At 36.4% G+C, this 21,499-nt stretch overlaps 2 protein-coding genes across 7 annotated transcripts; one reads left to right on the forward strand and one right to left on the reverse strand.

The window, feature by feature from the left end:
* Positions 1 to 79: 79 nt before the first annotated feature.
* Positions 80 to 13,454, reverse strand: LOC145736909 (uncharacterized). Of its 3 annotated transcripts, none has more exons than XM_081991442.1 (14): positions 13,302 to 13,454; positions 12,838 to 13,238; positions 12,338 to 12,752; positions 10,823 to 10,927; positions 7,413 to 10,764; positions 5,424 to 5,552; positions 5,140 to 5,367; positions 4,761 to 5,084; positions 3,538 to 3,726; positions 3,404 to 3,488; positions 3,272 to 3,346; positions 3,126 to 3,218; positions 564 to 653; positions 80 to 495 (listed from the first exon to the last, which is right to left on the reverse strand). In XM_081991442.1, exons 2-14 carry the CDS (start codon positions 13,136 to 13,138, stop codon positions 476 to 478), a joined length of 5,406 nt encoding a protein of 1,801 aa, XP_081847568.1. In that variant the 5' UTR covers positions 13,139 to 13,238; positions 13,302 to 13,454; the 3' UTR covers positions 80 to 475. The 3 variants fall into 3 exon arrangements, with proteins under 3 accessions (XP_081847568.1, XP_081847557.1, XP_081847547.1); XM_081991431.1 differs by having other exon boundaries at positions 3,404 to 3,485; positions 4,755 to 5,084; XM_081991421.1 differs by having other exon boundaries at positions 4,755 to 5,084.
* Positions 13,455 to 13,867: 413 nt separating this feature from the next.
* On the forward strand, positions 13,868 to 21,432 carry LOC145737066 (uncharacterized). Of its 4 annotated transcripts, none has more exons than XM_081991674.1 (8): positions 13,868 to 14,036; positions 14,098 to 14,274; positions 14,331 to 15,465; positions 16,359 to 17,252; positions 18,061 to 18,228; positions 18,609 to 18,749; positions 18,835 to 18,950; positions 20,949 to 21,432. In XM_081991674.1, the coding sequence occupies exons 1-8, from the start codon at positions 14,019 to 14,021 to the stop codon at positions 20,949 to 20,951; spliced, it is 2,652 nt and encodes an 883-aa protein (XP_081847800.1). In that variant the 5' UTR covers positions 13,868 to 14,018; the 3' UTR covers positions 20,952 to 21,432. The 4 variants fall into 4 exon arrangements, with proteins under 4 accessions (XP_081847800.1, XP_081847792.1, XP_081847810.1 ...); XM_081991666.1 differs by having other exon boundaries at positions 20,982 to 21,432; XM_081991684.1 differs by lacking the exon at positions 18,609 to 18,749 and having other exon boundaries at positions 13,869 to 14,036.
* The last annotated feature ends 67 nt before the right edge of the window (positions 21,433 to 21,499 follow it).

Raw genomic sequence — 21,499 nt, forward strand, 5'->3', positions numbered from 1 at the left:
TTTTTGTTATATTTTTATTACATTGAGTCAACAAACCAATTAACACAAAAAATAGACTGGATAAAATAAAAAGTTAAAATAGTGATATCACTTTTAATTAAACCATCATGTTTTGTTACCAAATAAACATTTTGTACAATATTATATATCTAGTAAACAAGTAAAAAAAATAAAGAGCAAAACTAAACCAATTACATCGCATTAAAACTAATATTTACAATAATTTAACCTTACTGGCATTAAGGTGCACAATGAAAATTATACTACATACACAATTATTGCAAATTGTAAAAAAAAGAATCAGACCTGGACAAACTAAAACAACTTCTCCAAACTGAACGTCAACGACACTAAAAAGACTTTTTTACACAAAAATGTTGATTAAACCAGTCGCACAAGAAATATATACACACACAACTTCTAGTGAATAATTACCCATGCAATAAAGAGATTTATTAATCTCTGGGCAATTTGTTTAATAATGACGTGAATGACCTGGAAATTTCATAGTTTAATCATCACTGATTTAAGCCGCCTGCGCAGCTGATTTATTGCTTACTTACCAGGATTATGGGGCGGAGGTAGGGGCGGCGGCGGCACTGACAGATTGGATGGCATGATACCGTGGGGGCTTTGAATATGTGACGGCATACCTTTAAAAAATGGAAAATTAGCATTCAGATTTCATAGTCGTATAATAAAAAACATTGAAAATTTATTCAAAGAGAAAAACCATATTTTTGCACTGACAGGAGGCAATACCAGACACTTTTCCTTAATCTGTCGGTAACAAACATAGTTATTTGTTTTACAAGACGAAAAAGTAGCACATTTACTGCCGCAGCGCTATAGAAAGATGAGGCAGTAAATGTGCATTTTCGCCGAGTCAAACACATAATTTTTTCGCCGTTTATTGTCAATCAGAATAACTTTTTATATTTAAGTAGTAATACACCTCTCCTATTTCTAATAATGAAAACTGTCCACCTATGATGTACCTACAACAATAATTATACCTGTTTGGTTGCTATGATTACCATCTTAAATAGACATCTTAAATAAGCAAAAATTGACATCTAAAAGTTTTGTCAAATTTATAAGCTGTTTCTTCATGATGGAGACTATGAAGAGTGACGACGATGTACCACTAACGCCTCCGGAGGTGCGAGAAGCAACCAGGAATGTAGAAATTAATCTCCTACCGGAAAAATCGAAAAAAATATATGAAGACACATACTGCCGATTTATGGATTACCGGAAGAACAAGAACATCGGTTCGTTTTCAGAAAACGTGTTAATCGCATATTTTGCTGAGCTGTCTCAAAAACTAAAGTCTTCTACATTGTGGAGTGTATATTCTATGCTCAAATCCACCTTAAGCACTCATCATAATGTAGATTTGGCAAATTATTTGAAACTAAGGCTTTTTTAAAAAGGCAGAAAGATGGATACCAACCCAAAAAATCTAAGATGTTTGAGAAGGAAGAAGTTATTAAATTTTTATCGGAAGCTCCAGATGCCAACTATTTATCAACCAAAGTAAGTTTCAGATCTTTGGATCGAATTTTAAGTGAATAACCAAGTATTTTCGTCTAGGTTGATCATTTAGAAGTGACGAACTTGTGCGAATGCAATTAGATGACATTGAAGATATGGGCAATAAGCTATTAGTTTCCCTTCCTGATACCAAAACGAAGAGACCGAGATTATTTGTGGTATCAGAACACCTGGACATGTATAGAAAATATGCTTCTTATCGTCCTTCTGGATTTGAAAACCAAAGATTTTTCTTCAGATATTGGAGGGGTAAAACATTAAAACAAGTTATTGCAATTCATAAATTTGGTGCTATGCCACAAGAGATAGCTACTTAATTTAAAACTACCAAATGCTCAGAAGTACCACTGGACATTGCTTTAGAAGGACGTCTGCTACTTGGCTTGTTAATTCTGGAGCTGACATCACAATGCTAAAAAGACATGGAGGATGGAAGTCCACAAGTGTTGCTGAAGGCTACATAGAAAATTCAGTCGAAAGCAAAAGTGTGATTAGTGAAAAAATTCTAGCGAATATTCCCACCTGCAGTGACAGTGGGAAGAGAAAAGATGAAACTTCTAGTTCATCGGTGTATTTGAAAAAATAGTTCTAACGAAGTGAACGACAAATCAATAATAATAGAAGGATGTTCTCATTTTACTGTTAATGTTTATAAATAATTATATATACTTTTGAATGTTTGACTCCAAAAATGTTATAGTGTTTGGTGTTTTTTCTTAATAAATGTTAAATTTTATGTTGTGTAAACGATGTCATATTTATATTGTCCCTGCGCCAGGTAAGCGACAGTATAGTTGGATTTTTACCTTTTGAGAATGACGTCATCTTTTTACATCTTTGTTTATCACATATCAAACATATGAAATAAACAATTTTAGCAAAAAAGGCACGTTGTTAATTTTGTCGTCCTGACAAATTAAAAACGTTGACATTTACTGTCCATATTTACTGTCACTTTGATTTAAACGAATATCAAAGGTATAAAAATGCTGCGCTGCAATGAGAAGGCCCAAATGCTAATTCAAAATGTGCTGCTTTTTTTCAAGTACGAAAAGAAACAGTTTCCAGATGTCAACTGAAACTCTCTAAAACTAATTTTTCAAAGCATTTGTAGGTTAAAATTTGTGATCTAATTCCAGACATGCGTGTTTTTTCACCTGCTTGACGTCATTCTCAAAGGGTAAAATTTTGACTATAAAAAATTTTTACTGCCTAGGCAGTAAAAGTGGTTGTTTGCAGCCTGTCGTTAGGCACTAAAACGACAGGTTTACTGACAATCGGCGAAAAAAGTAGTTTTTTAAAAATGTTCTACCACGACACTTTAAAAATAGTCTGGTTCAACAAAAACGAAGCTTTTTAAATCTTCGGAAAAAAACGCTCAGAACGGCAACCACAAAACATCAAAGAACCAATCTAAGACGTCAGTTAATGTGTTCACTTCTCCTAAGACAGAATGGACACCTTTTCTGTGAAACAATCGTAAAACACTAATTTTTCTTTGACATTTTACAGCTTCATGCTGGTTTGTTGGTGGACAATTTGAAAAAATAAAAAAGAAAGTCACTTACCGGAGGTATGTTGCATCATGTGAGGAGAGGGAGACGGCACCGATATTGATCCGTGAGGACTTTGAACTCGCGAGTGTAACGGTTGAAGATGGCCTGGAAAAACGAAATAAATTTCCAACCAACCTTAAAAAAACAAACTAACTAACCTGGAGGAAGTCCGGGCTGAGGTGGCGCCACCAAATTATGAGGAGGAACCGGTATTAGCGAAGGCTGAAGATGTCCTGAGAGAAAAACGTTATAAAAATCACAGTTTTTGCTGTAATTTTAATGAAACATACCTTGAGGTAGTGGCGCCATCATCATACCTAGAGGAGGTCGGTACAACCCTGGCTGGTAAGGTCCCGGAGCTGGATGCTGCAACTGCTGCCAAAATCAAAACGATAAACAAAGCTTTAAAAAATGCATTTTTTACCTGTTGATGTTGAGCAGCCTGCATAATTGTCGCCAAATAAGCTGGCGGTACGTTGTTTACCGCCGGACCTTTGATGCGGGGCGGAAAAACGTGAGGTGGTGGAGATCCTGGAGGCGGCGACGGCGGAGGTAGATTGTCTTCCGAGTCACTTTCCTCTAACGGTGAAGGAGGTCTCCTGATAATTCTCACCTAAAATAGATCATTAGATACTCCCTCCCTTCTATCAGCACTTAAGCGACAACGAAATTTACTAGCTAAAGTATAATAAATATTACTGGTGCACTAACTAAACTGTAAAATCAATTACTTTCAAGTAATAATTGAACTACTTGTTTCTGAGGTTAGTTACATTTGTTTTACAATTATATTCGAACGATTAATGTCCAAAAAAGTGCTTTCCAAGAAAGATTAAATTGAATTTTAAAACTATACTGGAAATTTTATATTGTGAATACTTTTAAAGATAAAATATGTGCCTCAAAATATATACAGTTTGTAGCAGCTGCATTCTGAATATTTATAGTCTCAAAATGTTCGTAACTCTCACCGTTTCCGAAAAATGCAACTTTTTTACTTTTAATCTCCGTCATTTTCGGGGTTTCCACCACCGTAAAAAGTTCAAAATGTGAGTTTTGAACTATTCTTTCACTTCCGGTATACTGCCAAACAATTAAATATACAGGTGTGGTAAATCCAAAAGCGACCATAGGAAAACCGTGTAACGGACAGAGAAACGTAGGTAATTGCATGCGCGGGACAAAGACAGAAAACGAAAAAAATATCAAGTAGGCCATATTTTTAGCGCGCTGTTGCCAAACGCCGTAAGTATTCAATACCCTCGACAAACTTACTTACGGCGTTTCGCAACAGCGCGCTAAAAATATGGCCTACTTGATATTTTTTTCGTTTTCTGTCTTTCTCCCGCGCATGCAATTACCTACGTTTCTCTGTCCGTTACACGGTTTTCTTATGGTCGCTTTTGGATTTACCACACCTGTATACAAGGTGTTCAAAAAAAAAAAAAGAAAAACAGTTAAATTTGAAACTAACGTTCTGCCAGTTTACCTCGTTCTCTATATAGGTAATTCAAACATTTTTTAAAATTATTTGAAATTGTCAACCCACAATTTTAGAGTAGTTGGTAACTGTAACTCACAATAATTGCTACAGTCTATGACCAAAAATAAATAAATGGAAAAAAAAAAGCTTCTACACACCTTTACCTTCTTTTTCTTCAAACTCTTTTTGCTAAACTTTTTGTAGCGTTTTTCTTTTGGCAGTTTCTGTTCAGGCGGAGGAGGAGAGGTCAGTTCTTCCCCCGCGGATGGGGACGTGCCCTCGCCAGGTCGAATCCCATCAGCAAAGTGCACCGTTTTAGGTTTTCTTTCCTCGATGAAGCTCTCCTCACTCCTGAGACTCCGGTTCACCAGAATACTCTTCCCTGCCTCCTTCAGATGACCGACCAATAAGGGCGTAGGAGGCCACTGAGCTGTTTGTTGGTCGCTGAGCAGTTCCGAGTCTTCTTCTTCTTCCAGTTCCAAGGCTTTCTGTGGAATTGAACTCTAGAAAAACCGGTTAAACATTTTGTTGGGAGTGACTAACTTTAATCATCAATTCAGTCTTGATTTTCAGCTTAGCCTGTCGGACTTTCTCTTTTTCCTTGCGTCGCTTCTCCTTTTCTTTCCTGCGACGTTCGCGCTCCAGACGACGCTTTTCGCGTTCAGCACGTCTTTCGGCCACTTTGAGCATCATGGCCGCCTCAGGGGATGGTGATCCGGAGGTGGGCAATGGGTCTTCGATAAAGTCCGGGTCGCATATTTCGGTTTTAATCTTGTTATAATTACCAAAGCGGTTATACAAAATAAAAGAAAGGGGGCAAAGTTTACCTCCGGCGGTTGTTCGGGGGGCAGCAATTCAGGAGGAACTATATCGGTGGGAACGATTTGAAGCATGTTGCCAACCTGGAGAATTTTTGGTCGTAACTCGCTAGATGGGAGCGGCGGCGGTGGCTGAGACTGCAATTTGTTTAACCGTCAACTTTATAACTCAATTACAAGTAAGATGAATTGATTGATGACATACTATACTTTTGAAAATTGCTTAAGTTAAACCGATTTATAAGAAAGGTGATAAAAATGAAATAGGAAATTACAGACCAATAAGCATCCTTCCAGCCTTTTCAAAGATTTTTGAATTGGTTTTATACACACAGCTAACAGATTTTTTTATAATGTGCGACCTCTTCAGTGGTTATCAACATGGCTACATTGCCGGAAGATCAGTACAAACAGCAATTTTTCAGTTTACAAGTCATATCCTTGAACACATAGAAAACCATAAACTAGGAATAGGTATATTTTTAGACTTATCTAAGGCTTATGATTGTGTAGATAAAGAACTATGGTTAAAAAAATTAGAACTCTATGGAGTTAGAAGTAAGGCCCTAAGATTGTTTGATTCTTACTTATCTCATAGGAAACTATTTAGGGACAGCAAGCCATACACATCAAATATAAAAGAAAATCAACATGGAATAGCCCAGGGCAGTATTCTGGGGCCACTACTCTTTGTAATTTACATGAACAACCTGAATTCTATAGCAAAAGAAAATGAAAAAATCGTCAACTTTGCAGATGACACAAATTTACTTGTAGGTCAAGAGGAAATCAGCACTTTAATTCAGTCTGGAAAAGAAATGTTTATTAGGACCTCTGAGTGGTTTAAAAAAAATAAATTAGCTTTAAATATGGAAAAAACAAGTGTGATTATTTTTTCAACAAAACAAGGTACATTTGAGAAACCTAATGAAATACACCTTCTCACTGACAGGAGCCAATTACTAGCCAAGAACACAAAATTTTTGGGAGTGCAGATTGATGAATTTCTAGATTGGTCTGATAACATAAATGTTCTGCTAGGCAGGTTAAACTCAATTTGCTATGGAATTCGAATTGTCTCCGGGTATCTGAACCTGGCGGCCCTTAAAATATTGTACTTTGTCAACTTTGAATCGATTATGAAGTATGCAATTATGTTTTGAGGTAGAAATACTTCAATACAGAATGTATTTGTAATTCAAAAAAGGGCAATTAGATTAATGTTCAAAATGAAATACAAAGATTCATGTAGATCCATCTTTAAAAAAAAATAAAATAATGACAGTTTATGCAATTTATATGAGTGTCTCATCTTTCTTAAAAAGAACCAAAACCTATTTAACATCAAAGTCAATCATACATACAACACAAGACAAAAAGATGTAAAATGTCCAAAACAACCAAACAACATGCAAAATATATGTGTATTCGCCTATTTAACAACCTACCAGACAGGCTGAAAACATTGACGGACAAAAGTTTCAAAAAAGAAGTAAAAAATTTACTAATTGAATTAGAACCCTACACTATAGAGGATTATTTTGTTAAATAAATATTGCTTATTTTCTGAAATCTGTATTTAGGGAAAAATCGCAGAAAATGTATATAAGTATCTTTAAGTACTACATAGTTCATAGTTTACCATGATGCTATTTCCTTTGTATTAGTTGATAATGTACATTGTACTCTATCCTAATCACAATTCGAAATAAAGACTGTTATTATTATTATTATTATTATACTTTACCTAAGACCGAGTGTAGTTTTTGTAACTCTTTTTTTCATGAAAAAAGTATGTTTTCATCATATTATCCAATTATTATTAATGTGATTTTTCTTCTATTACAACCTCAGTTGAATTATCATTAGTATTAGAAGCAGTACTTTTAGTCACATTATTTGACATGTCTGCTATTGCAGATGATTTCCAAAAATCTGTTTTTGACAATTTATAGAAAAAAGCAACATTTAAAAAGTTTTTCAACAAAAGACACTCACCTGTAACATCGCAAAGTTCCTCACTCTCATATCTACCGATGGAGGAGATGGTATTTTACTCAAATCAGCAGCAGGAACAATCTGCAGCATATTACCGACTTGCTTGTAAGTATTCTGAGGTGGTGCACTTAATTCCCTAGATAAAGTCACCTGCGCTTGTATAGCGCTGTACTGCTCGTACTGGTAATGTTGCTGCTGGAATTGCATCTCCGCCATGTGATGAATATCCATCTCCCGCTTCCTTCTAGGTGACAGCAGTCTTTCATACTCGTCCATCTGTAGTTGTTCATCGCTGATGGTGGAATCGGCAACGCTGCGTTTTAGTGGTGACAGCGTCCTCCTGATTGGCGTCTTGCTGCGTTTGCGTTCTTTAAATTCCCCGCTGGATCGTCGACCTTTAGGTGAGAAGCTGCGACGTCTTCTCGGAGATGCCGTTCGAGTTTTATGCGGAGATCGTCGCTTTGGTGAAGGACTTCGTCGTCTTCTGCTTGGTGACAATCGTCGTCTTGGTGACAAACTGATGCGTTTACCTGGAGAGCGTCTCCTTCTAAATGGACTGCGTCGACCTGGGGATCTTCGTCTCGGTGACGATTGACGTCTTCTTGGCGAAGAATGTCGCTTTCTTACTGGAGAATCTCTGCCTCGTCTGGAACGAGGAGATGACTCTCTTTTACTGCCGCGTCTTGGTGGACTAGACTTTCGGCGACTTTTCTCACTCTTTTCCACAACCTCACTTCTTTTCACAACTTCACTATCTTTTTGCTTTAGCTCTTCAGTGTGGTGCTGTTCTAACTTTGTAAGCTGCATTGGTTGATCTTCAGGGTCCGAGTCGTCCAGTTTGACATTTGAATTGTCTATCAAAACCCTTTTTGAAGGCAAACTGATTGAAGTGAAGGTGCCCAGCTCAGGTTCCGTCTCCACCACTTTAGGCGGGGAGATATTAATAAAGGCTTCTGGGGGTTGGGGTGGAACTAAGAAATGATTGACTTTGATATCGTTAGGAGCTTTGTGAAGCGGCAACGAAATATTGTTCATGCTGACCATGGTGTCATTGGAAATCTCCACGTTGGGCTTGGAGAAGTTTATACTGGTCGTGGTTGGAGTAGATATACTTGGGATACTAGTAGCCAAGCTGAGAGTGATGTTTTGAGTCACATTAGCTGATAAACTCAAGTTGATCATTGGTTTGTTGAGATCCAGAACCGCTTCGATTTTGGGCGAAGGAACCGGGACTGGTTTGATGGCTTCGTCTGGTTTGGGTGCAAGTGGAGGTGGTGGTAGAGGTATATGAACTGCAGGAACATCAACTACAGCAGCTTTAGGAACTTCTTCTATGAGTTGAAGTGACGAGTCTGAACTGCTGTCAATTTCTATGGACTTGACTTGCTGGGGTTCTGGTTCATCTATATCGGCAGTGGAAACAGACTTTATAAACTCCTCGTATTCGTTTTCAAGCACAGCACAACTATTCGAGTTATTGGTGTCCAAGTCGATGATTACAACTTTAACTGCTGGAGATGCAATGTCCCACTGATTATCGTCAATGGGGGCTGCTTCAATGTCGAAAAATTCCGGATCCACGTTAACAGAACGTTTCGGAACTTGAGAGACGTTTTCTTTCTTCAGTCTCTTCTCTCCTTCAGCAATTAAAGCTGCAGTTTTCTTTTGCAAATCTTCGATGTTTAAAATGTCTTTTTCCACTTTGATATTTTCAAGTAGTAAAGTGGGTGGTAGCTCAATGTTTGATACAGGTTCAGTTTGAAGAACAAACAGCTCTTCCTCGCTTTCCCAGCAATTAATACTTTCCAGCTCTTTAACTGGTATTATGTCTTTTTCTAATTTAATTTCCGATAGAGGAATCAATTCCAGTGGAGGTAATTTCACTTTTTTTACTTCAGGCTCATTAAAATCAGACTCGGTACACTTTCTTTTCATAGTACACTCTTCAATTTTTGTTTGAGGAGGAATAGGAATGTCTTCCAGCATCATCAAATCATCATAACTTTCGATGACCTCCTGTTTTATCTGAATTTCGTCCATTATTTTTGGTTCTTCAATGTCAACAATGAGATCTTTCTTCTTTTGTTCCCTTAAATAATCTTCATTCAATTTCAACAAGTCAACTTTGATTTCCTCTTTTATGGGTTTATCTTTGTTTTCCTGCAAGTCCAAATCGTCTAGCACTATTATTGTCTTGACTTGCCGATTTTTAGACTTGCCTTTCAGGCGTTTCTCTGCGTCCAGCCTGTCCGCAAAGAACTTAATATCAGCTTCGTAATTTTCCTCAGCATCTGACTCTAGATGTTTCTTCTCCAGACTATCTTCACTGTTGTTTTTGATAGTTCTGCTTTCAAAGTTTTTCTTTCTCTTTTTCTTTGGTGCGAGAACCTCCAAAGTGGCCTCAGATTCACTACCGCTGCTAAGTTCCACTTTTCGTTTTTTCTTTTTCGACTTGCGTTTTTTATATTTGTCAACTTTTCCTTTAGAACTCCCCTTCTTTCTCTTATGCTTTTTAGTAAGGTGATTCTCAGAGTCTGAACTGCTCACTGTTCTTTTTGACGATTTTCTCTTTTTAACCTTATCAATATCGGTTTTGTGTTTTCTACGTTTTCTGCTACGTTTTTTGTGGCTTGACTCACCAACACTGCCCTCCACGGTCAATTCTAAAGGTTCTAACGAGGCTTCCAACTTTTCCAATTCCTTCCTGGTTTCTTCATAATCGTTGATGCGCAAATCCTCAATTTCGTCATTGTCATTTTCCCATCGTGAACGTTTGGCGTTAATTACCTCCCTCAAATCGTCTTGGATTTCTTCGAAATCTTCAGTTGAACTTGCACGGACTATTCTAGGAGTACCCTGTGGAGTCAAGTCTTCTTCTTCTTCTTGACTGAAGTTTTCGTTTTCCTTAGTGGGAGTATTGTCTATTGGTTTATCCAAAACAGGGTCTGTAAGTTCCATTGCTGTTTCCTCCTGCTGGTTGTTGACTTGGATGATTGGCTCAGTAGAAGTGTCATCTTCGTCTTGGCGATCCTGCTGGTTGTTGTCCTGGATAACTGGGTGAGTAGCGGTGTCTTCTTCTTCATCTGAGTAGCCCTGAAGGAACGAAAGTCCAACTGATTGTTCTAAAAGCATCGCCTCGGAATTTTCAACTTTTCTCCAAGTTTTCGGGTACCACTTTCCGTTTATGGCAGGCTTATCGTCCGGTTGGTATCTCGAAAACTTTTCCAATTTCTCTATTACTGTTTTGTGTTCTTCCGGGATTAGCGTAAACAGTTGTTTTCTGGTTAAGAATCCTTTAGAGCCTTGTCGTTGAACTTCGCTATACATTATAGCCGGTTTGGCGGCCGTACACCTAAATAAACAGTAAAATTGGTTGACATACAGCTACATTTATAATCGGTAGTAATTACCGTAAATATGAGAAAGGAACCGACAAGTGTTCCCGACCTTTTGCTATTAGTTTAAACGGTTCTAAAGGCGCAGAAGGAGCCTCAAAGGTAAAGTATCTTTTAAATCTGAAAGAGTTTAATGGTGTCACAGAAGAATGAAATATGGCATATACAGTTATGAAAATTATAGAATTATAAATAAGAAACCAGTGGTTAGAAGAAAAAACCATTAGAAACCAATGGGCTAGAGAAAGATGGTGACAAACTTAACGTATTCCTGTAAATGATAAGTCCACATGTGTAGTATTTGCGTAAATCACAACACCATTCATAATTTGTAATTAGTCAAGAAAAAGCAGCAAGCTGAAAGCTGGTTTTCTTGACCAATCACAAACTACTCACTGTGCTGAGATTTACGCAAATGCTTAACATTCGTGGATTTAACATTAGTCACAAGATACCAATCAGTCTTTCTGATGAATTGGTCATGTGATCAACTGTCACATAACGTCACACTGTGTCCCCATCTTTGTCTAGTCCCTTGATGAATAATCCTCTCATTTTATAATTTGTTTCTTAAATATAACTTTAAAATTCAAATTTCTATACCTGCAGATAACATGTCGCAAAAAGTATTATAAACTATGATAATAACAGTGATAATAAGATATATTTTGATTGGTTAGACACATCTATTAATTCAACCACTGTTGCATTTTTTACTTGACAAATATTAAAATTTCTGAAGAAAAAGAAAGAAGAGTTGTCATTCTCTGCTTTTATTACAACATAAAACAATTCTTGAAAGGTTTAAGAAATTTGTAGAGGCCTTGATATGAGGATTTGTTCCTTTTTACTCTACCTGAATGGCATTTTGGACACAGAACTGCTCTATAATAGCTTTGTTCAGGTTTTTGATTCTAAACTGTTTTTAATATGGGTTTGGACCATTTGCAGAATAATTTTTATATAGTGCTGTAAATCAGTATTCTGCAACACATATCCCATTCATGTAGATGGCAGAAATCAGTTTGAAAACAGTTCAGAGTCATGAACAGGAATAAAGCTATTCTAAAACAACTCACCTTGTTTATTTACAAAGCTGATAAAAACATCAAAATAATCTGACATTAGTTGAACCATCAAACTGACATTCAGAAGTCACTAAACAGATAGGAAATTTTACTAAAACTTCTTGTTTAAGTGGTTATTTTCCTACCACTAACAAGAGAAACATGAAAACAAGTTAAATCTTGAGTCAATCCCTCATTTCTCAGTGTTGATATAGACAGGTGCCAGAAAGTTGTCAATTCTAGACTGATTTAAAAAACAAATTTCAAACATATTGAATCAAAAATCCCACTAGATGAAAATATGCACACTTTCACAATTTTGTATAATAACTTAGTAATCTCAGGTCAAAAAAGCAGTGTTCAACAGTGCTGCAGTTTATGTAAATGTATGTAAATTATAATTAAAATATTTCTGGTAACTTTAATAAACAAATAAATACACAAAATAACAAATTGTACTTACTCAAATTTCTTCTCTCTTGATTTTTTAAACAATTTAGACTTTAAGTCCCCATCCTTTCTAGTACTCAATCTCATTTCCTTATATTCCTCCCAATTCTTGGGATACTCCAATTTGTTTTTCTTAACATCCTCTTTGACCACATCATCATTTTTAGCTGGTGATGGTGATTTTCTTGGATTGGTATCATTCTTTCTAATATTTCTACACTTGATTTCCCGTCGTTTAAACATATTAGTCTTGTTATGTTCTAAAATTGAATTATTTGGTATTCCATTATTCTCTGAAGGGCTGTGACTGCCTGCCCGAGAAAAATTGACTGATGAACAATCACTTGGAATCTGGTCATTTCCATATCCAGCCTTTTTAAGTAGTTCTATATCCCTTATTACAGCCTTGGCTGAATCATCAGGGTAAACTAGTAAAATAATTTTTTTTTTGTACCGAAAAAAGAGTAAAACAAGAACTAACACTAACATGCCATATACAAATTTGTAACTTACTTTTGTTGGATTTGTGATTAGAGAATTTTGCCACCTTTTCATTACTGCAATCACTCTGCTTATTTTCTTGGCCAATATCAGTCTTGCCAGAACAATAAGCTTGTAGCCGTTTTTTTGCTAGCAAAGCTGCTTTAGGAGCGATCTCTATTCTTAAAGGTTCCAAATGATTTGAGTAACTTTCAGGGCTGCCTTGCACTGAATTGCTAGCACTACTCAACTTAGGGCTCTCCACAAACTGTTCATTAACTGCCAGTACTGACGTGGAGTCCTCAGGCCCCAGTTCACTTTTCCATAAATCCATTATTTTTATCTTCACTGTAAGCACTGTGATTTATGCTTAAGTGTAGGCATATTCCTGTCTATACAGCAAGTTTTACTGTAAGTGCAATTGATTGATCATTCTGAAAATGGAGGTATTAATGAAAATAGGTCACCAATTAGGTCTACTTATGATTCAGGATTACTTAGTAGGGTTCATGGTTCTTTATATCTCCGGCAGTTTAAGCTGGACCCTTGAAATTGTTTATTTTTATCTGGATTTTTTAGATGAATTTTATAAAGGAAAATTTGACACTAAAATGCATTTTCTGATTTTTGGGAAGTAGCATGCTTTCGTATTCGTTTTCTTGTTTCACTCTACTCGTCTATTAATGGTCGAGTTAGGTGGGTCCTTATGAAGTGCACATGGTAGAGCAGGATAGCCATATAATTTATCGAAGTCGAAGTAGGCGTGCTAACAGTAAAATAACACGTGACAAGTGACAATTCCAACTCCACCGATAGTTGGTTTCACTGCTTGATGTTTAACCTCTTGGACACGACAATCAACATTTAAAAGTACAGTAAATCAGTTTCAAAACAGCTTTATTTAAGCGAATTTTGTGTTTTAACTTATTCAACAATGAATTGAAACTGTCTAAATTTCAAAATTAAGAGTATTAACTTTAAAAAGCCACTTTTATGTTGGTGTACCTTCCTAAGTGTCAGACGTCAATCTGACTGACAGACTTTCACGCGTCACGCTTCCCAGTGGCCATATTATCAAACCAAACACTAGCGTCAACAAGGATAGTTTGCATTTTTGGCTTTTTCAGTTTTTTTTATAGCTAAAGCAAGCCAGAAATGAGCATTTTCCCCTGATTTCAAAAAAGCATTGAGTTTTTCAGTGTTTTATCATTACAATGGACGTCAAAAACATGGTAAGACAATTAGCTAGTGATTGCACAGTTTTGCACACTAAAGAGTTTTGTCTTTGTGTAGGTATCTCAGTCTGATGAAGAGGAAGATTTAGAAGCTTTGCGTTTAGCTGCTCTTCAGTCACTTAAGAAAAATGCTGCTCCTAGTCAATTCCCTACTGGCAGAGGCTATGCTAATCATCGTCGGTTTAGACAGGGACATTCATATGGTCAATCAGGTCGATTTCAATCTAATCGAGTGGTAAGTGGGTTGTTGTCTTAGTAAAAGTTTTAATAACAGACAAATGGTATATTTAGGGGCAACACTCTAACCTCATACCATTGACCAAAGTGGAACCCCAAACTCCAAGACCACAAGAACCTGTATTTCTATTGCCTCAAGATAAATATGTAGCTAAGAATAATCTTCAAGACAGTACTCGGGTGAAAAAGTCTGATAGCAAATTTGATCGCTACAATGACACTGATAAATCGGATGAAGAGGATTCTGAAGAAGAGTTGCTGAGGTTGCATTCAGATGAAGAGGAGGATGATGAAGGTGCTAGTCCTCAAAAGCTGGAACGAAGTGACAGTTTAGAGGCTTTAATGCAAGAACTGGATGATGAAATTAAAGGTGCTTCAAAGCCTAAAGTTGATGAACAGGAAATAGTGAAAGTTGAAAGTGCAAAAGACAAAAGCCCAATAACAGTTCAAGAACCTACCTCTAGTACAGTCAAGGCTGAAGAAGCTGAAGTGACATCTTCTGTAGAGGCTGTAGTAAAAGAAACTCCTGAAAATCCACCAGAGGATGATAACAAAAATCAAACTCCAGAATGTGTAAATACACAGAAACCAGTAAGATCTCCTTACCATAGGGGAAAGTTTTACAACAAAAGAGGCAGACATCAAAACTTTAACAGACAAGCTCCAATTCAGTTGCCAGTGGCACCATTCTTAATCAACCCCAACCCTTTGGCTTTCCTACCTAATATACCACCACCTCCCATATACCCAAACAATCACTCCCTCTTTATGCCCATGAATGCTATACCAAGCATTTCCCCTTTCTACACTCGCCCTGTCTCACCTTTACAAATCAACACAGAAACCTTACAAACACAAACCAGGGCACCATTATCACCGAGAAGTGCAGCATTTGTGTTGCAAAATCGCGCCATTATAGAAAAACGTAAACGAAGGTCATATTCGAGAAGTCCATCACCAAGAGGCAGATCTCTGTCACCCAGAAGATCCAGATCGCCACTGCCCATTCGAAAACGGTCAATGTCGCCCCCTTTGAGGAAACGGTCACCCTCACCACTCAGAAAACGGTCCAAATCACCGCTTAGGAAACGATCTTTAAGTCCTAAACGAAGAAATTACAGTCCTAAGAGGAGATCTGCCAGTCCTATTAAACGGCGATCTGTGTCTCCAAAAAGAAATGAGAAAAAAGGTAAGTTTTGTGGTTTTGGTTTAGATTTTGTTGCAATACAAATTTCCAATCTCTAATCATAGGTTATATCTGGAGACGTTCAAGTTTTATCCGGTAAACTGTGCATAGGTGATTTTTTGCAAAATTTTGCTTGGAAAATGATTGAGACTAAATAATTCGACGATAAAATCTTGAGACCGCAGGTTGAAGGATTTTTTCCAAAGAATTATTTAGTCGAAATCATTTGCCTAAAGGAAAAATTTTGCAAAAAACCTACCAATGCACATTTTACGTGATAAAACGTGAACGGCGAGGGGTATATGTCAAGATTATTTCCTGAAAACTTACATTTTAGTTTATTAACAAGAAAACACCTTAGTTAGAACACAAATACTAAACTAAACGTGATGAAATTAATGATAATATTGAACTCACCCCAGCAGACGACAGATTTTCGTTCAGCCATGTATATTTTTGTTTACATTTCAGATTGACAATCAGATGTCATATTTTAATTTATGTAATTTTTTAATGGAAACTACGTTATAGTAATTTATTAATTGTTAATATTGAAGAAAATAGCTTAAATTTTATGTGTCTAAATCCCGTTTTGTTTAATATCAAATGTTCTTCAAAAAAACGTATTTGAAAAAGGTAGGAGGTGTTTGTGTAAAATTTTAGCAACTAGGGATTTATTCAGTATATAACGGCTCTCATTGGTCGAACTAGAAAGGTTCATTGAATTTTATTGGCTGCTAGTACAATGAGGGAAATAATCAGGAATAAAGCAAACTTGAAAACCAAAATTAAGCTTAAAAAAAGTTTGTTACTATTTGTCAATCTTTTCAAAACTTTGCCCCCATTTTTCATTTTTTGGTCAACACCAATTACAATAAGTTTTCAAATTATTACAGAACCAAACAATGCAGTTCCCAGAACTAAACCAAGTATCAGAGATCGTCTTGGTCTTAAATCAAATGTCAAGCCTGAGGAGACGGAAATCAAAGAAAAACCTATCATCGACAGTCCATCAAAGGACGATAAACCTTTGGATCCCATCTTGGAGGCCAGAAAGAGAAAATTTGAATCCAAAGAGATCAAAGTAGGAGGGGGAATAATTAGGTTGAAACCCAAAGAAGAGGCAAAACCTAATAAGGTGGAAACTGAACTGGAGAAACCACAAGAAGCAGAGGCGACCCCAAAAGTGGAACCTGTGAAGACTGAAGTAATAACTGAGGAGCCATCTATAAAGAAAGATTATAGACCAACCGCCCGTGATAAATTGTCCCTGGAAGAAGACGTTCTTCTCGAAGATGACGAATTGGATCTAGAAGCTCAAGTGGATCTCTTCTCGGACGAAGATCTCATCAGCGAGGATGAAGTACAGTTATCGCCCGTCACGGACGCCCAAAATTCCCGAATAGTGGAACTGCCGGAAAAGGTGCAAAATGGAAAGAGAAAACTCCGGCTAAGTCCGGTAAAAACGTTGTCAAAAGATCGAAGCCCTAGCGGACGGGTTAAAACCCGGAAAAGCGAACTGAAAAAGTCAAAAACGAGCTCGAAAAAGCTGAGCGTAAAAATGGAACGACACCCGAAAAAATTCGACCGGAAAATCGAAATCAAACTGAAAAATCCCAAGAGCGAACCAGACAGCTCGGAGGAGATTGGTAGGGACAGGGAAAAACCGAAACGGGCTCGAAAAGTGGAAGTGGGCAACTCTAAAAAAGACTTTCTTGAAGACGATGATGATGACATCACTGAAATTATTGTCGAGAGTGATGAGACTGAAAACGCTGTCAGCAGGGAAGGTGAGTTTTGAGTTTTGAGTTTGAGTTTTTAAGGGAAGACTACAATGTTATTATAACTCATCAGAGAAAAGGTCAATTTGGCCGACAAAGCAATTTTGTTGTTTTGTAAAGTAATTCATACACTGTTAGCGGTGAAAAAGTGCTTGAAACTCTTAAATTTGGCTGGTAAGTCAATTTTCAAGTAATTCAAACACTTTTAGACTTGAAAATTGACCTGAAACTCCAGAATTTGGCTGGAAAGTCAATTTTCAAGTAATTCAGGCAGTTTTGAACTTTGAAAATTAAAATTGCCTTGAAACTCAAAAATTTGACTAGAAAGTCAATTTTCAAGTAATTCAAACACTTTTAGGATTGAAAATTGACCTGAAACTCCAGAATTTTAGTGGAAAGTCAATTTTCAAGTAATTTAGACACTTTTGGACTTACAAATTGCCTTGAAACTATTATTACATGAAGAATTGATTCTAAGTTATACAACTCATTACCTAAACACGCTAATTTCCAAAATGTAATGGGTAACTAAGGTACTATACACGGTTGTACACCATGTATTTCATGTGTGACATCAAATTGCTGGTTTGTGATTGGTTGAAAAGCTTTTACTTTCAAAAAAATATCTTTCTGAGACCCGGTACTTTCACTTCCCAATAATTTGAATAGAAACAGTGAAATGCAGGTGCTACCATTGGTCAATTCTGTCTATAGAAATTATCCTAAGAACAAATTTAGATCAGGTGAAAGCCCTGAAGATATTATATATTCAAAACTTGGCATCACTGAATTTAAAAACTGTTTTTTTCACTTGCAGGTGATCTAAGGGCACAATTGAGTAAAAAAAGAGCTGAAAAACTGCAAAAAGCACCCACGTCCCAAGATCGCTCCCACGGCACTTCTCGATTGTTACAAACTGCCCTCGAAAACGCGCTGCCTATCAAAAAGTCGAAAAAATCCAAATCTAAAGATCTAACTAGTAGTGGTAAGTGTTTTAGTTTCCCCAAACATGTAAATTCCAGAGTTCTACCAAAAGTAAAGTTCCTGTATTCTTTACAAGTAGAAAGAAAACATGGTTTATTGTGATTAATTTACACTGTTGTCTATTTGTGTGGATTGTTATGTCCAATCCAAAGGAAATTCTTCAAAAGCTGGAGCACCGTTTACAAAAATGTGTCAAGAAAAGTGGAAACTATGTTGGAAACGAGAGAACCTTGTCAGCTTTTCAATGATGTATGACAAAACAATAGACATTGTTTTCTACTTGTAAAATATATGAGAACTTTACTTCTGGTACAACCCTCGTATTCTCCTTCTCCTCCTTATACTCTGACCAAACCAGGAACTCAACATGTTTTCTCGTAGAGTTGGCCGCCCTGAAAAGTTTGTTTACCGCTGATTTTATTACCAGCCGACTACGATTGACGGTGCACACTGCGCGTCGCGTCACCGTCTATAAACGTAGAAAATTTAAGTTTAATTTTACGAGTTCCACCTCTGTTCCAGGTATATTCCTCATTTCCTTCCTAATTTTTTTCCCTTAACCATCAATTTTGGTGGCAACATTGTCTGATTTGGTGATTGAATTTAGAGGGAAAGCCGCCGATACATCTGCGACTGGGAATCGAGTACAACACGGACATTTTCGCTCCCGCGAAGCCAAAGAAGCGATCCAAGAAGAGGAAACACGTCGAATCCGAACCCCAGGTATACTATTTTTCGTTTAGCGTTAAACGGTTGGCCAACGCGCTGCTTAGGCGGTGTTGTCAGTTTATCAGGTATATGGGCGCGTAAGGGTTGATTTTTTTCTGGCTAACTGTGATAACTTATACTGTGGTTGGTTTATTAATATTTTATTTTTTAAGAGCGCATGTGTGACGGCTTGAATTTGGATGTACCAGAAAATGAAAAGACTAAAAAACGCGTTATTCAGAAAAAAGTGGGAAAACTACTAAATCACATCAAAGGTGAACTTATTGTTACAATAAGGAAAGGTTTTTTATTTACACTGCTAGAACCTGGCACTGAGAAGATAATAAGCGAATTTCTTCTATTAAACCACTCAAATCAAATTTAATCACAGAAATTTCCTTCATAAACTTAACCAGACTACCTAACCTGCCTTGTAGGATGGTTTGTTCCCGAAAAAGTTAAGGATTGTTAGGTTAACATTTTTGTCAACAAACGACAGTTGTTTGTTTTGATTCTTGTTTTCCTTATGGCCGATTACACTAAAGTTGTAATTTGCATGTAACAGTTCAGGTTGCAAAATGTCACAAACAAAACAAAGACAGTTAGTCAGCTTAAAAATATGACCAAAACTAATGACACTTTGTTGTCAGTTTTTAATTCTGACGTTTTGTCTTTGCAAAAGTCGTTTTTTTTAGGCAATTATTAGCCTCCCATTTAACAAAATCTGTATCTTAAAAATGGTGTCAGTTATCGTCATTTTCAAGCCGCATTCAAATTGGTCTATAACAGGAATTTCATTGAGAGTACCAATATGAAGTGTGTGAGTCTAGAATTGGATACACTTTTGGTGTACAAATTGTACAAAACCAAACTACTTAACTTAACCACTCTTTGCTCGAGGAAATTGGCCTAAATAATACTCATATACAGAATATTTAAAATATACAGTAGTCCAGCCAACTTATTTAAATTATGTGCCAAAAATGATTGTTTTCAAGGTTTAATATGGATTAGATAGGGGTTCTAACTTAAAATAATATTTTTTAGCTTCAGAAAAAGGTTGTATTTATATTCAAATTTGCTTTCATTGAAAAGGTTTTTATAATGTGTGTGTTCCACAATAAATGTGTCATATTTCAGTGCTTGATAATGCATCAGAAAAATAACCCAAATTTGCTGTACAGGTATAAGAATTACAAATTTCTACATTGGAAGCCAGTGAAGAGGAGAGAAATCATTACAAGCTAATGAGCTAGACAATGATAGCAACAAACTTCATAACTGACGTGTAAGTCAGTCTGCGAAGCAGATGTGACGTGATTGGACAGTTTGTCATAAGTCTTTTTGATGAAGTAATCCAGTGTGACCTACTGTTGATGACGTCATATTTGTTTTGACGGACTGACACTTGTCAGGTACGACGTTTGTTACCATCTTTGTTCAACTCATTGATTTCTCCTTTCTTACCACATGTTTCCAATGTAAGTAGCACACTGAATAGAGAAGTGAATGTGAATAATAATTACAATTACTATACTGAAATACTGATACTATTATGAAAATACGTTTGAGGTTGGTTAGAATACTGCAGAGCGAATATGACGTTGCCTGACAGTCTGATGACATCACATTAACCGAGTGACGTCGATAATTATATTTTTTTAGAGCGGTTATTTCCAAGTTGTGATATTAATACAGGGTAGTCAAATTTTCAGTTTATTACACATTACAATGATTCTTTAGGACGTAATAAGTGTGTTATAAATATACCTATAACCTTATGTTACTTGCATGAATATACTATTCTCTGGCTATATTTACGAAAGCAAGCATTTGATTCAACTTTGTGTATTTGCTTTCTTTTTTAATACTGTTTTTATGACTTATTTAGTAGATCTATAGAAATAAGTTTGTATGCGCCCAACATAACATGTTAGGCTAAGTTTTAGAGTAAGTTTGTTTTTGTTAGATAAAACAGCGTGTAGATCGCACCCTAATTTATTTTGGTTCCAGTAAACGGTTTAACAAAACAATGTTCGTCGTCAGGTATAGGGAGAAATCCTGAGACGGAAGGGGAAAAAGCGACGTCACTGCTAGTGTGTACACGGATCCTGTAGAGGCGCTTTAAACCAGTGAAGAGACTTTGTTAAGAGTGAACTTTATTAGTTTTAAAATGTTTTCATTAATCGTATTGTTGTTGTATTGATTTTCATTTACTATTAAATTAAGTCCCGGTAATGTAATTTTGTTGTTCTAAGCCCTGGCTCTGTGTATTATACTCTGCATATAGTAGTTAGTAAGTAGAAAAAAGCGTAAGAAGTATGTTAGTAGATTAAAGTGACGGTATCTTTTTATTTAATGCTTTTAGTTTATATCAGTTTTGTACATATACCTTTCCCCCTGTATATATTTATTGTGTTTATATACGAGTGATTAAAAGTACACCTTTTTATTGTTTATTTATTTTTTGATTAATAAATCAATTTTATTGTTATAAGATGTTTCATTTTTGTAACAGCATCAGTCAGTGGTCAAGTGTAAATCACAGCTCTGTGCGTTGAAGC

The sequence above is a fragment of the Ips typographus genome, linkage group LG1 (assembly GCF_016097725.1).
Source record: "Ips typographus isolate SLU linkage group LG1, UJ_Ityp_2.0, whole genome shotgun sequence".
Classification (NCBI taxonomy): domain Eukaryota; kingdom Metazoa; phylum Arthropoda; class Insecta; order Coleoptera; family Curculionidae; genus Ips; species Ips typographus.